This window comes from Episyrphus balteatus, chromosome 1, assembly GCF_945859705.1.
Source record: "Episyrphus balteatus chromosome 1, idEpiBalt1.1, whole genome shotgun sequence".
Classification (NCBI taxonomy): domain Eukaryota; kingdom Metazoa; phylum Arthropoda; class Insecta; order Diptera; family Syrphidae; genus Episyrphus; species Episyrphus balteatus.
In genome coordinates, this window is record NC_079134.1 from 5,866,030 (window position 1) to 5,882,868 (window position 16,839).

At 30.0% G+C, this 16,839-nt stretch overlaps 1 protein-coding gene across 1 annotated transcript; it reads right to left on the reverse strand.

Annotated features, from left to right (window-relative positions):
• Nucleotides 1-3,595: 3,595 nt before the first annotated feature.
• Nucleotides 3,596-4,678, reverse strand: LOC129906065 (WASH complex subunit 3). The gene is made up of 4 exons (XM_055981698.1): nt 4,567-4,678; nt 4,350-4,514; nt 3,987-4,276; nt 3,596-3,925 (listed from the first exon to the last, which is right to left on the reverse strand). The coding sequence occupies exons 1-4, from the start codon at nt 4,606-4,608 to the stop codon at nt 3,883-3,885; spliced, it is 540 nt and encodes a 179-aa protein (XP_055837673.1). The 5' UTR covers nt 4,609-4,678; the 3' UTR covers nt 3,596-3,882.
• Between the last annotated feature and the right edge of the window lie 12,161 nt (nt 4,679-16,839).

Sequence of the window (16,839 nt, forward strand, 5' to 3'; positions counted from 1 at the left end):
GAATTAAAAGGCGAATTTAATTTCAAATTAAAGCTAATAATGTCTTTTTTTGAAAACCAGAGGTCTTCCAAGCCACATCTTGTCATTTCACCCCCCAGCCTGCTTGAACGTTTTAAGTGAAAAACGCTCCTAACCTTAAAACAAGCTGCGTGACCTAACTTCCAATTTTTGGCTTGGAAGACCTCTGGTTTTCAAAAAAAGACATTATTAGCTTTAATTTGAAATTAAATTCGCCTTTTAATTCGGTAAGTTGTAAGGGGCGCAGCGTATTATTTGAGACTTTTTCGTGAATTGTTCGTAGTTTTGCATATACTTTGGGTCATTGTTAATAAACTATCAAGCTTTTTCCAAAACATCGTTTTATATTTAAATGCTAATAGCTCTTATTTTTATTTTATAGTGAAAAAACTCCTTAACTTATCCACCAAAATACCAAAAAACAAGACTTTATGAAAAAACTCATTTTTATCGCTTCTAACCTTAAAACGGGCTGCATGACAAAACTGCCAGACTTTCGCCCGGAAGACCTCTGAATTTTGATAGCTGACAATAGCACCTTTAATTTGACACCAATATTGTCTTTTAACTCTATGAGATGCACGATGCACTTTACCACGCCAATCGTGCCAGGATGCGAACGGGAAGACCTGTGGTTTTCGTAACTACTAATAGCCCTCTTTCACTTCCCATTTGAAATTTTCTTTAGCTCGATGAGTTGAGCGTTTCTGAAGTGGCCGCCCGCTCTATTACAAAAATCTTGAGAAAAAGTTTTTATATTTTCTAATTACACACCAAAACGAAAAAATAATGATTGAACTAGTAATAACATTGTATAAGGAATGTTTTGAGCTGAGAGTACAAAAGTTGAAGTTTATTTTTTAGTAAAAAAAACTAAAGGATAAAAATGCGCGTACAAACAATTGTGTTTTACCAAAAAGTCTTATTAAACTAGTATTTAGATTGGAAAAACAAATTTTCTAATGAAAAACATGTTTACATATTCCATAGATTGAAGAACCATTGTAATAATTCTCTTTCAGTGTTACCGTTATTTAATTTTATAGCTCTAAGCTTAAGGCTACTTGAAAAACTGAGAAAACCCTCACAAATCCTGCATTTTTTTTAACTAAATATTAACTTTGATACAGATATTAAATTTTTTATTGGTCGTTCTACTCAAAATGCAATAGCTCATGCAATAATTTTGCAATAAAAAATAATTAATAGGTGGTTTCATGGTGAAACCACTAGGAAGCAAAGGGTTAAAGGATTTTATTTTGGAGTCCGGCAGCTAATTTTTAAATGTAGAATGTTCTATGTAACTTAAAAGTAGTCATTTTTGTATGGGGTTTGAATGAAGCAAATTTTTTAATGTCAACTAAGAACTTTATAGCACTGAGTATAAACCATTATACCCGAAAAGTGTAGTAGCAGTCTTGTAGCTATTGAAAAGACGAAAATTTTGGTATAAAAGTCTTCTTTTCCATTTCTTTGACATAGAACATTAAATAGAGGTTTATTTTGCCTTTTTAGCGTTTTTCGTGTTTTTTAAACTTAGAAGATTATGCAAAGAATATAAATTTTATTGTCAGGGCTAATAGTTCGCGACCTTAGGACAAGAAGGTTCTATCTGCACTCTTATCACTTTAGAGAAAACGAAGATGTAATATTTCATCGTGTATAACTTTTAAACCAAAACTTGATTCTAAACATGTTCTTCAATTTTTACATTATATTGTTTCATGGATTTTGTTGCATTAATTCAATAAAAACTATAAAGAATAGTTAATCAATAATTTATAATTAAAAAAATTGATAGAACTTTGTTGCTCAACGATAAGGTAAATAAACGTAGGACAAGAAGGTTCTAATTACCAGATAGAACTTTGCGCCACGATAAGGAATTTAGTTTTTCAGATAGAACTTTGTTTGTTTAGGGAATTATCAAACAATACTTTTCCAAAGGTTTTTGGTGTGCTGAACTCGAATCAGAATTCAGAAACATTCTATCAGCTCCCGTTTTTTTTATTACCGTTAGAAAATGCAAAAACACCTGTTTCTGAATCTATGCTGCAATGTGAGAGAATTTTTTTCAACACTTTTTGTGAAGGTTTGTATAAAAATTGCTTTTCTGCTTTAAATCTTTGCGATGTTTTTTTTATAATCTGAGATATTTTAATTTGAAGTTACTGCAGTTTGAAATAACGTTATTGATAAAATAAGCCAAAACTCACGTACTTAAACTTAAGATATCTTGGAAAATAAAATTGATATCGGAAAGATTTAAACTGATTTTCAAATAAAAAAAATAACAGTTCTAATGTAGAAACCGTTAAAAATTATGCTGACAAGAGGTACCTTACATCATAGCATAACCTCAAAAACAGCCAAAACACGTTTTTTTTTGCAAATTCTAACGGCAATATTTCAAGAACTAAGACCGAGAGAATATATCTGACTTTATATTCGAGTTAGGCACACCAAAAACTATTGGAAAAGTATTAGTTTGGTTTATTCATAATAAAAATAGTCAAACTTTGTTGACCAGAGCTATCAGCCAAAAAACGTGTTTTTGCATTTTCTAATGGCAATATTTCAAAAACTAGAGCTGATAGAATATTTCTGACCCCGGATTCGAGTTCAACACACCAAAAATCCTTGGAAAAGTATTGTATAGTTTATTCATCCAAAACCTTGTGTGCAGTGTTATAAAAGAAAAAACAGAAAGGATGAAGTTTCATGTACTTAAGTAAAAATTAAATAAGCTCACAGCATTTTTTAACAATTTATATTGAATTCACAGCACTAATTTCATATATTTAGGAATGTAGGTATTGAATTGGGTATTGTAATACCAGTTATTCCAAGGAGTACTAGGTTCTAATGATGATATGTTTAAATATTCATTTACAGCAATAAGGTTCTATTTACGACGTAAAATTCAACTAGGTTCTATCTACGAAATATTTTTTGTTTTTTAAGGCAAAAGGTTCTATCTGGCAATTAGAACTTTGTGAACTTAAATTCATATTTAGTGTTTGTAGATAGAACCTTGTTGGCTTCAATTTCATGAGTTATTTCATAAACGGAAAGAGATAGATAGCCAAATTTGTATAGCGGCAATCGAAAGAGCGTAGCCTTTTTAGTGTAATGCAATATATAACTCAATTTTGGAAAAAATGTCCTTGTCCTAGGGTCGCGAGTTGAAACCGTGAGAAATCATATCATAGAAATGTTATTTTTTTTTTAATCAATGACTTCAGCTTAAAACTTTTGCATAAGAAGTAAATCCATGGTGTTAATTTAAAGTTTATTTTATTAAATAATAGGTAAATTTAATGTTGGGTAAGTATCAGCACGTAGTTCTGGAGTCAATCAAAAACCACAAAAATACATTAAAATTACTAGATTTTCAAAAATTGTTTTTAAATCAAAAACTATTATTTATGAGCTTTAAGATGTCGTTTTAAACCAAAAGATTATCTTAAATCAAAAACTATTATTTATGAGCTTTAAGATGTCGTTTTAAACCAAAAGATTATCTTAAATAGAAAAATTTTCAGAAGCAAAATTATAATAACATTTTTCAAAAGTTCGAATGCGGGTAGCGGGGGAAGCGATACAACTTAAAATTAAATCACCAGATTCCTTACAGTCCTAGAAAGCATCGTCACAAACTTTGAGCAACATTTTCAAATGAGACAGCAATTTCGATTCAACGTTTTCATATGGAATGACTAGGTGGTATACTTATTTTTCAGTAATTTGTGGTTAAAAATTGTTGTAATCGAGGTTCAACACTCGTTATACAAATTCATTGACCTTCCCTGAATTTCTAGATTTTACAAATTTATGCTTTAAGGCACTCCACTAAATTAACAGTTAACTTGCAGTAATGCCATCTGTAAGCAGTAAGTTGGGAGTGCTGGAAGGAAAAGAGGAATTGAATATTGAAGTATTCTTTAACTGAAAAAGACAATCTTTACTCTATGATATCTGGATCTACGCCTTCGGCTTTCATTTTCAACTTGACAGCCGCAATTGGGACTCCAAACTGTAACATCTTGAAGAATCTCTTGTACCGTTCATCTTCACAAGCTTTGACACCTGTTTCTTCTAATGGAGGCGATGGAACTTGTTCAATTGTATCATTTTCCTCGGCTACCGAAGGAACATTATCAACCTTCTTTTCTTCATGAACCTCTTGACCAGCAGAGGGAGAAGAATCTAATTCTACCTTTTGTTTGGGTTCAATTTGGTTAGGAATGGATGAGAGCTAAAAAAAAAAAAAGAGTTTCATTCAAAAATGAAATGCACTTTTTTTTATAAGAGAAAGGTTTCTTTTTTACCTTTGATTCTATGATTATCAAAGATGCTTCAACTTTTTGCATTTTCCTTTCAACTTCAATGAATTTTGTTTCACATTTTGATGCAAAATCATTTAGAAATGAGCAAGAACTTATAACAAAGTGATTGACAAATGCAAGAATTCGTTTTTGGTGCAGTGGTGGTATCTTAAATAAATTGGACATTAAATTAAATGTGATAGTGAGTATTTGGGCGAACCTGTGTTTTATCGATAGAATTTTGTAGAATATTTTCATTCATTGCAATTATTTGAGAAATATTAGTTTTTTATAAGAATTATTTTGGATAAACAAGGAAGAAAGTGCAGCACCAAAATACCGATATATGAAATGTCAAAAATGATTACACCCCTTCTTGACAGAACATGAAATTTATGACTTAATAATAGACAGAACATTACAGTGAGGAAAGAAATCATGACTACTGATTTTATGTCTAACATCTAGTCAACTAATTTTATGGTCTGGGTTAAGTGAAGTTCACACTGACTAACTTATCAGGCAGATCGATTGTCATTTAGCTGGAAGAATTTTTTGCGTTCACACACATCAGACAATTTTCATCAAAACCCATTATTTTTCATGTTTCTTCCACCTCTTCTTTTCTCAAATTAAAGAAAATAACTATCTGCCGCATAAAAATATTGTTCAATTGACTAACATGTCCGTCCAACGGACAGCCCGTCATTTGGGTGTTCACACTATCAAAATTGCGTCAGATCAGACCAAATGGCTGCTGGTTTATCCGACAAGTTAGTCAGTGTGAACCCCCCTAAACACATACAAAACAAACGTCAACCCTTCAAGCAAGAAAACGGAGTTCAGAAAAGACACTCCGACCGCGAAAGACGGGGTTGCACTCACACACTTGCAACTTTTTGTATATGAACACAAAGTCGAAGGAGAAATCGTGGTGAAAAAACCAATACATATAAAATCGGCTCCGCCGTGATTCTAATTTCCATACTAATTTGAGCCGCCTTCGGACCAGTTTCTGCCTCGAAGTCGGACTCAGCTCCTTAGAGGATTTAATACATGGAGTGCTTGTGCTGTTAGTTCCGTGAGCTTTTATAGAGGGCTCTAGTTTCTTTAAGTTTTTCGATGAGTGCATGCCTCCATTTTATTTTCATTTGATGGCTGTCATCAACAAGCGTGTTTATTTACAGCTGCGGAACCGGACTTTCACTGAAAAACGAAGGCAGCGACCCCTATCCATTCATATGGCGTTACAATGTATTAGGTATAGGAACAAGCACTCCATATATTATATCCTCTAAGCTCAGCTCGGCCTTCCAAAATTTAACAAAACGGAAACGGACCTGTTTGCTTGAAGGGAAAATCACTTCAGCTGTCAAATTCATCGTGTTCAAATTCCAAAATTTAACAAAACGGATTGATTTACTCTAATCATTTTGGAAAACGACTATACACTCCAATCAATCTTTCTGTTCAATCTTCGAAAATTTGACATTTCGAAAGAAAATGGCAGAATTCGAACTTCCGCTTTCTGGGTCGCTCATCTTTATTTGTTTAATCTGTGGCAGCCACTACATTTGAAAAGAATTCGATGAGAATATGCGGTAAATTAAACCAAAATTTATTAAAATTTAATTCAATTTTAATAAATAATAAATTAGTCACGTTTTTTTTTTAATCATAATCTTTAAGTTTAATTTTGAACAACGTTACATGAAATGCAATAGATTTTAAAACTATTGAGCATGAAAAGTTGCATTTCAGGATTTATTTCAAGGATTTAAATGTTCTGATAAAAGATAAACTATGGCAAGTAAGTATATTATTAATAAGATAGTTCAAGCAAAATAAGAAGGAATGATTAAACCAGCTACGTTTTAGCAGAAAGTTAACGGTTATTTCTTTTTTTTTTATGGACCTTTTAATCCAAGATAAATCACTTCAATCCAAAATGGTTTTGTTCTATTATGTTCATGAACCATAATTCATAATAGGAATCCTTTTGGAAAAGATAATGATGACATGAGATTTGTTTGGTATATTGTTGGTTGATTGGTTTTGATTAAACCAATAAAGGTTGCTAAGACTATACTAAGCAAGGGCTACATCTTGATGGCTGGCTAATTGACAGTCTTAAAATCGATCCTATCGACGTATCCTTCAGTGTGTGCTTCCGACAGGTAAAAATCCGACAGGAAAAAATCTCATAGAGCTAAAAGACGATGTTGATGTCAGATTACTATCAAAATTCAGAGGTCTTCCTGTTGAAAGACTGGCAGTTTTTTCATGCAGCAAAAAATTTCTTAATTCATCGAACCAACATACCAAAAAACAAGACTATGAAAAAACTCACTTCCATCGCTTCAAATTTTAAAACAGGATGCGCTTCGAAACAGACAAACAGAGTTTGAGAAGATGTTATTACCTTTAATTTGACACCAATATTGTCTTTTAGCTTTTTGAGATACACAGTGCACTTTACCACGCCAATCGTGCCAGGATCAGGATGGGAAGACCTGTGGTTTTCGTAACTACTTATAGCCCTCATTCACTTCCAATTTGAAATTTTCTTAAGCTCGATGAGTTAGCGTTTCTGACCGCCCGGTCTATGAGATATGCGAATTGTTCGATCATTATTACGAACTCCGAAACCAAAGGCAAAAGAACGATAACCAAGAATTATTAAAATTCAAAAATTATTAAAAATATGTTTAGTTTAAATCACAGACTATACCTACACAAAAGATAATTATACTTTCTATAAATAAAAAATTGCCTATAAATATAAAAAAAATGAGATATAAATGTCCCAGATTTCCAGTTTCACAGGCAATATACATAAGTTTAGTCTAATAGTACAGAAATTTAAATAGAGAACGCGTATACTTAGGTTTCCATTAGTGGCCATTTAAGTACAACATACCAACTTGACTGCTCTCTTAGAGGTTACGCCTGAGGAGTTGCGTAACGTAACCTAAACTGGCTAATATTATCCGCGCATAAAAATGGTTCGAAATTGAGACTCTAAAAGCGCAAGTGGTGTAACTCCAATTTTCGTTTTTTTTTTTTTTTTAAATAAATATTTTTTAAAAAATTTTAAAAACGTCAATTTAAGTTAAAGATGACCTTTTTATGGAGTTTAATTGAAAAAAAAAAAAATAGTCTAAAAGTACAATACTGATTTTTATATACAACTTGTAGCAAACCCTTTAAAATCTTAAAACAAGAAAAATTGGAGTTACACCACTTGTGCTTTAAAGGGCTCAATTTATAAATAAAATTGAGATTTAGAAATGGGGCTAACATTCAATGCCTTAGACTAAATTTTTGCACTCACAATCATTAAAATTGTAACATAAGAACATAACATTTCTTAAAATAATTTAAATCAAATTAACTACCTATTTTGTTGTATTTGATTTTATGATTTACCTTCTTAGAATATGCGGTTGTCTTGTTGATTGAACTCTCAAACCAAAAATTATGTAGTGTGTCTACCAATTATTCTAGTTACTGGCGCTATTTTTTGTGGTTAATGTGGGGATATTCAATTTCGTTTATTTAATACGGATTTACCTACATTCAAGTACGTGTTGTGTGAACCATTCATAGTAATTGAATTACTAGTCTTATAGATTTCAAATGTATTTTTTCACATGCATTTCATCAGAAAATTAGAGTCTATGATTAAATTAGGGATAGGTACTGAAATAATGTTATATATAATAATAAGTAATATCGTCTGTTAAATGTACAAAATGTATAACGTATATTGTTTCTTTCTGTTTGTTTTCTAATGTCTAATTGGGGATAGACCACAATTGCCCACAATTGTTTTTGGGTGTGAGGGATAGCGATAATTAATTGGTGTTTTTTTGTTTAAGTCTTCGGATTATTTATGTATAGATTTTTTTTGTCTTACAGTCTAAGATTAAATGCTTTTATGAACTCTTTTAATTCTTGTTTTCTATTATGAATGACAGATATGTACCAAGTAAAACAAAAAAATGTGTAAATGTGTAACATGTTTTTTAAAAATTGTTTTATATTTTTAACGCTCTCTCAAAAAAAGAACTTGAGAAATACAATTTTACGGCCTCTTTTGATCCTTAATTATCATACCAAATGAAACATTCATACCAAATTTGATCAATTTTACGGTAGTTTTAAAAAGATTTTCCCATCATTGAATTTAGCGTTTAAAATGCAATCATGTCTTGATCATATAGTACTTAGATTAAGATTAGAAGATTAACTATTTACTTTGATTCATATATGCTATCATTCTCTCCTACTTAGTTCTTTTGAAAGTTTTTATAAAAATTAAATCAGGGGATATCTTGTTTAAATAATGATTTATTTTTTTCTGCAACTAAAACCTGATTTCTTCAATAACTGCACTGTTTACATGTCAATAAAACAATAACATTTTAGAAGAGTTCGAAAAGAGAGGTTCAAAAGTCACTTATCATTTGAGTACTTACATGAATAAAAAGTAACAACTCTTATAAATGCGTATCAATTAATAACACTGACATGAGAAAACTATTTCTCATTTGGTTTGCTTTATTTTAATTGCAGCTGATAAAATTATTAATATTCTAATAATATGTTAAATAGTTTTTGAAACTCACGTAAACACGCTTCGATAATTTATCTGTTTATTAAGCTATTAATAGTTCAAATGTGTTTCAGTTACACTTATTAACTTATTAGTACGTTATGGTGTCAATGTCCCACATGGATTTGTGATGTAATTATAGTTTAGAAACTTACAAATTGTTACTATTTATGTAGTCTATAGTAATTATAAAACATTGTGTAGATTATTTAAAGCGGAAAGTTTTTTTTTTTATTTGAAAATAGAAAAAAACTAGAATTTAAATATAGGGAGACGGTCACAGTACCGAAATTCTGAATGCAGAAAACCAAGAATCCCAACATCCCTTAAACCTTGAATTCCAAAAATTTAAAACCCAGAAAGGTCAAAATATTAAACCTAAAATAGTAAAATTTATAAAATATATGTAATAAAATTCTATCAACATAAAGGTTTTTTAAATATGTTGTATGTTATTTCAGAACTTGGCCCGATTGAATTCATGTCGTTTTGCGTTTAAAATTTTAATCTTCAACCCTTAATAAATGTGAAAAATAATTAAATTCATTTGTATTCGTCAAATTATGTTGCTTTTTTCCTTAGTGCTATTCACAGCTTAAATTATTTTTATGTACACTGTGGCGTATACGTAACTTTTTTAAAAGTAGTTTTGAATTAACGAATTTTGTGAAATTTCCCATTTATCTTATTAAAGGAAGTTCTACTCTTTAATGCAAAACAAAAAATATGTTAATGTTTGCTGTTTTTAATTCATTTTGCATTTACAAATCTTTTTGTTGTTACGGTTCGCCGTAGAGTATTTGAGAGATTTAATAAAAGGTTTTTTTCTTTTAACATTGAAACATTTTGGTGCCTTGAATGAAAAAAATCTACTTTATCGACAGGTAAAGCCAGAACCATAATTGGCGGATGGAGTCGGAAGCTATTGTCAATTGTTGTTGTTTTCTTTGTATTTTCGACAAGTTTTCATCCGTCGAGTGCGGTTGCGAGCGCTGTTCCCCTCCGTTTTCATCCGACAATCCGACAATTATAGTTCTGGCTTAAGTCTTTAATCGAATCGGAGCTTTATCTCGTAAAACTACGCCCTAAACATTTGATACTGTGAACCAAGCCATCGATGTATACTTTTTACTTTATACCTGTGATTTTACATCATGTATGTGTCTTCTCCTTTGATTAAAGAATACATGAAAACGAATAATATATTCATATGAGTTATGGACACAATATCAAAGTTTAATAAAACGTAAAAAAGAAACATACCTTTCCGGATCAATTTAGCAACCTTTTGCTTAAGCCTTATTGTTGAGTTTTTTTTTTCTTTTTTTTATCATATATCTACTCAGAAAACTCAGGTAAAACTTGGGCACTTATTACAAAAACAAAAACCATCGCATTTTTTCCTTTATCTTTGTTTTGTTGTATCATTGTTTTATTTTTATCCCTCTATTTACCAAATTCAGAAATCAAAAGGCAATGAAATGAATTGAATCGATGCTTCAAAGTTCGAACCATGTTTATCATTTTGTTTATTTGGATGTTTTATCGCGGGATCCCTCATCAATGGGGGTGATTAAAATATAGGTCACTGCAAATATCTACATAATGTTCATTATATTGGAATTGGGTGTTCGATGTGTTTTGTAACAAGTGAATTCCTCGAGGAATCTTCTTGATGAAACCACATTTGCACGATTAGCGTAGCCCAATCAGATGAATTAATAAATATTTTTTTACTCTTCTGGAAATATCAGATTATGCAGAAGCCAATATACCAAAATTATAAGTTAGTCAATTAAGTTTATCTAAAATCTTGGCCTTAAAAGTGCAAGTAAGTCCAAAATTTAATTAGGAACAGAGTCACCAGCAATTTTATTTCATTACACTAACATTTCAAATACATTGTGTAAACTTTTGAAACGAAATTAAGAAGAGCAGATACTATCAAAAGAAATTTATTTGGGCATATAATATTCAAACAAACTAGATACCTAAACAATGTTAGTTTATCTTTTCTTTATTCATAATAACCCAAAGATAAACAAATGATTATTTTCTTTTACTATTACACTCAACTATAATATTTGTACTAGATTCAACTATGAATCCCTATTGGGGGTTGAAACTGAGTGTACATTTGAGTGCAATAAAAAGTATAGTACTTTTTCCGTCACCGTACGCACTAGTTTATTCATGTATGTGTAATGTATAAGTGCGTAAAACTTCCCGACTAGACTATAACGAGCAGTATAAATGTGTGCGAAAAATAATACCTAATCTAATACTTAAAAGCTATATCATACCTACGTTTTTAGTTTAGTATCTTTTTTTTCAGGGGGTTGCCACAGTAATAAAATTGTATACAGCAACAGGCTGACTTTTGGAAGAACATCATAAACTTTTAGAACAATGAAGACTCAGTCTGTTTGAAGCAACTATCAAGAAGAGTTGTCATAGTGGTCGTTGGTTGTCTGACAACATTTCGTTATATTTTTAATTTCGCGCGAAGGATTCTAAGTTGGATTTTATTTTACCTTTAAAGATACTTTATTATTGTTTATTGGTCAGTTTAAATCTTTTATGTTCAATCGAACAGAGAGATCGAGAAGATTATAGTTAAAAGGTTCCCTTTATTCTTACTTCCGGTGAATTATTTTATTTTTTTTTTGAACTAGAAATTATTTAAAATGCGCATTGAGAATTGTTATCCTGTGGAACTTGAGTTTTTTGGATGATACAAAAGTGATTCAATAGTATTGTGAAACAAGGACACACGAGTGTGTTTGCAAGATATTCCTACTCGTAATTTGAGTCATATTTTTGTTTTGTTATCAAATAAAAAAAAAAAAAAACGTAATAAACAAAAGAAATAATTCAAATCAGTGTTGCATGATTCAGAGTGGGCGCATTTTAAGATAAACATTTGTATTCTTTTTTTTTGCTGACTGAATGAGATTAAGTTTAATTGAGGGATTTTTTGCTGCTATCTTTCCTCGTGCTAAAATTGATTGCCGGTAAGTAATGATAAAAATTATAGAATTTGAATATTCATGTTTAATTTCGATGATCAAAATTGACTGAATTTAAATAAATAAGGTTGATTTCAATATTCATAAGTAACTTCCTTTTATCTAGCTTTTACAGGCGAGTTGGTAGTTTGTTATCTTGAAGTCGATTAAATTTACTTAAACATAATACATTAGTGCTAAAGTAAATAAAAAATGCAAATCATTATAAAAAAAAAAAAAAAAAACAAAAACAATACAATAGGTTTACTGATGTGGTTGCAAAGGATTATCAAAAATCAGGTACATGTTGATGTTCACTTTATCATATGCGAAAATGAAAACAAAAATCATTTTAAAGACTGGCATTTACTTTTTATTGTTAATTTATCGTTCTTTAACCAAGTCACAAACTAAGAAATAAGTCAATCCTGGAAAAAATCATACAACCCAATTGATTAATTTTTGGTGCATATTCAAATCTATTACAATTTCATGTTATTTTTCTCAAGTGGTGTTTCCTCCTCAGCGAGCCATGTAAAGATATTTCCAACCGACTAGTCGCGACTTCTAAAAAGAAAGGGGGTTCTCAATTCGTCAGTTTTTTTATGTTTGTTACTTTTTTTTATGTTTGCTTCTTCAGAACTTTCGACTAGGTGAACCGATTTTGATGATTCTTTTTGTATTTGAAGCGGGTAATGGTAGTGTGCCAGTTTGGTCCAATTTTAACTATTTCATCTTTGAGAAAACAATTGTATTACTAGTTTTGATCCATAGAAGTCGGTTATTTTTTTTTTTTTTTTTGATGAAAAGGATTATTATTTAAATGGAATATCATTTCATCTGAAATTTATTCTGCTAGCGTAAATTTCTTTTAAAAATAATTCTCCATGAATAAAAAGTTCATTTACGATACCTATGATTTCCAAAATTCAATAATGCTTTTTCTTTTCGTACGCATCTCTTATATTAATACATTGCAAATTTTGTTTTTTATTTGAAAGGGATATAAGGCCCGAACTCATTAAATAACATTAATCCCAAAAACGCGAAATTTTTGGGTTTTATTATATTAAGCTCTTTAAAACTGAAACACTTTAAATCAAGAGTAGAATTTAGCTTGAAATTAAATTTTTTTTTTCATTTCAAAATATTACAGAACGGGAATCGGCCCTCTGAAGCCCTTTAAAAATAAAAAGTGAAATAATTCCGAATCAGCAGTATGTCATATTATCACGGTCTAATATAACCGAACGGTTAAATTCGGGGTTATTTCACTCTCGTAAGTGAAATAAAGGTGAATTTTATCCTAGTAGTCGAAACCTAGGTCAAGTAGGGACTACGGCGAATTTGATGGGAAAAGTGAAGAAAACAATCTTATTAGTAAAAACTCTTTAAAAAAATCTAACTTTCCTTAAAGGAGCCTTTGTTAATGGTTTATCAGCACTCAAAGGTAAGGCATATGTTTTGAACATTTTTTGGGGGGATTTGGATACGTGAAATGGTATTTTTTATTCAGGGTCTACATTTAAAAAAGGTATTTAAGTAATTTTTATAATGCCTATTAGGATAAAAAAAAATCATCAAAAACGGACGACAGTGTTCGGATTCCGATGTTATTTAGGTAATAAATCTTTTTTAATAGAAAAATCAGTATTCTGCTATTTTGGATACTTGATATTGCTCAGAAACTTTAGGCTGTGCCAAAAATCCACTTTATCTTGTAAAATTCCAAAATATAATACAAAATTGTGTCAAGGTACCTATACCGCAAATGCAGATACGTACATTTGAGTTATCGCGGCTGTAAAGGTAAAATAACTTCTCAATGAAATAGGCCCTAAAAAAACCTACATACCTTTTTAACAGTTGTCTTTTACTTGATTTTTAAACATTTCTATGGTGTTCGCGAGTTCTGAGGATTTTAACTGAATTTGAGTGGTCAGTTTTGCAACTTTTGCAACTTTTATCATTAATACTTTAGTAAGTAAATCTATCAGTTTTTTTTTAACAGCATCACTCAAAAAAAAATCATGTGTGCAATTCACACGTGTTAGAAGTGAAACCTTAAAAAATCATTTTTCTTGCAAAGAAAATCGAAAAAACCTACCTTTTTTATTCCAACAACCTATAACAAATTTTATATCACCTTTTATATGACGTTTCAATAATGTGTGTATCTACCATGACTACCAAAAAAGTAAGAATTTTTTAAAGCCAACCATGTCGAAATTTCAAAATGAGACAACGGTACTTTATTCACGGGTGGCTGATCTGATCATCATCGGGAACAGATCTCCACAGGTGATTTGAGGTATTTTTCAAAGATTTAAGATTGTGTAACTTGTAGAGCACGTACCGTTATGTGTGATATAATAAATAAAAGGTTATGTTATCAGCATGCGTATTTGTGTGCACTAGATCAAAAGATATAACGTGTGTAGAAAAAGAACATTTTTTACCGTTATCTCAGAATTTTGAATATGAAATTAATTGAAATTTTGTACATTTATAGTTTATTTAATAACCTATCTACAGTACAAATTTCATTCATCTATCTTTTGAAACAAAAACGTTATAACAAGTTGAATGTTCGTGTCGCGTTTTCGTTTAATCTTGTTTCAAATCACTACGATACTAAATTAGTTTTCACTTCAGAAAGCGAAAAAACACGTATTTTTATCTTCTCACGCTATTAAATCCATTTTTTTTCCCTAACAACCTATACAAATTTTTACACCATCTGAAAGCTTATTGTCTTAGCTCAAAATATATATATCGATCAGGTGTATGAGACATCTACAAAAAGAGCTACTCGATGAAATTTCATCCAAAAAGCAAAAAAAAACATTTATTTTTATGTTATCATGGTATTAAATCAATTTTTTTGTTTGACAACCTATAAAAAATTTTATACCATGTGAAAGCTCATTGTTTCACCTTGTAGGTATAATGTTGTATAAATCTTATTTCAAAGATGTCTACAAGAGAAGTTAGAATTTTTTAAAGTCATTCATGTCAAATTTCCAGACTGAGATTACGGTACTTCCTACACTGGTAGCTGGTCATCGCCAACAGATCTCCACAGGTGTTTTGAGGTATTTTAAATTTTTTTTTCAATTTAAGATTGTGTAACTTGTAGAGCACGTACCGTTATGTGTGATATATCAAATAAAAGGTTATGTTATCAGCATGCGTATTAAAGTTAAATCAAATTTGTATGTGCACTAGATCAAAAGATATAACGTATGTTGGAAAAGAACATCTTTTTACCGTTATCTCCGAATTTTGAATATGAAATTAATTGAAATTTTGTACAATTATAATTTATTTAATTACCTATCTACAGTGCAAATTTCATTCATCTATCAAAAAAGTTATAACAAGTTGAAGTCGTGTCGCGTTTTCGTTTCATCTTGTTTCAAATCACTACGATACTAAAGAAGTTTTCACTTCAATAAACATACTAAAAAATTATTGTCCCAACATAAAAGTTAAAATCTCGATGTAATGACGCAAAATTCCATTAGTCATCAAGCTGTCAGTTCGATTATTTTTTTATTTTATCATAGAACGCACTATATTGCTATTACTTGAGATGGGCGTTTTTTTAATTTTAATAAATTGAAAGCTGATTAAAAAAGAAAAATATTTTACTATTAACTTAAAAAAAAAATATTAAAGATGTTCCACTTGCTTGTCATTAATAAGTTAATACAAACAACCATAAAATTTATGTAGAATGCTTAAAATATTTCTTTTCATTCACGTGAACTCAAGTACACATTAATGATTTATATACAAATTTGTTTATAAACAATTTCAGGATGATTTTTTGGAAACGTGAGTATTCTATTAAAAGCTCAATGGCATTTTTTTTTTGTAAACAAAAATATTTCTTTGGAAAGGGGATAAAAATTAAATAAAAAAAACTTATAAATAAATAAAAGTTAAGTTAAGATATGTTTATAATTTGTTATTGAAGATTGATTATAATATCGAACAGATATTTATTATTTATTAAAAAGAATTTGTTCATTCTTTCCTGTTTATTTTCATACATTTTTTGTGACAATGAATACAAAAAATAACTAAAAATTTTATTTATCTTTTTTGATCACCAACGTATTTTATAATCCATTTGAAAATCTCGTGCGTATTTTAATATTTATATTGATAGTTCGAAGTGATCACGATTATATTACCAAAACATACCAATAAATCATTGATTTTACTTCATTGACAGAGTCAATTTGCAAACTAAATTTTTTTTTAAAGTTTATTAGTTTCAAGTTTTCTTTATATTTGTGAATTCTCTTATCCAGGAACTAAAAAATGCACCGAAAATTAAGAGACATACATATACAAATATCTAATAAATCCACAAATGAAGAATTCATTACCAATTAACGATAACCAACCTTCATAAAATTTTGTACAATCATGCTTCTGGTTTCAGAAGAGGGATGATAATGTGTTAAAAGTTTTAAACACTTCTTCAACAATACTTCGCATCATAACATAAAAGGTTTATTATTATTTATTTAATACAAGAGTCAAAGTCAACAAGCTGAGAATGAAACCTTATAAATAGAGTCATGGTAGGTGGTGGCTAGATCATGCTTTATTGGTGATTATTTTCTGTGTTTTATGATGAAATTCAGAACTCAGAAGCTTGTTATTGTTGACGTCTTGTTTTTTTATGTGGTCTCTATGATTTAATGCCACTAATTGAAATTCATTCATGAAAAGGAAGGGGTATCTCAATTCGATACGAGTTCAAATCATAAAAAGAATGAAGAGATCATTAATGAATGAATAATACAGTAAGCGTCAAAATAAAATTATTACCTTCATCAAAACCCAAAAC

Coding starts and splice junctions, on each gene's coding strand:
- LOC129906065 (XM_055981698.1), bottom strand. CDS start 4,608: ATGAATGAAAATATTCTACAAAATTCTATCGATAAAACACAG. Junction 4,515..4,566: donor ATTCTATCGATAAAACACAG/GTTCGCCCAAAT, acceptor AATTTATTTAAG/ATACCACCACTGCACCAAAA. Junction 3,926..3,986: donor GTAGATCCAGATATCATAGA/GTAAAGATTGTC, acceptor TTTTCCTTCCAG/CACTCCCAACTTACTGCTTA.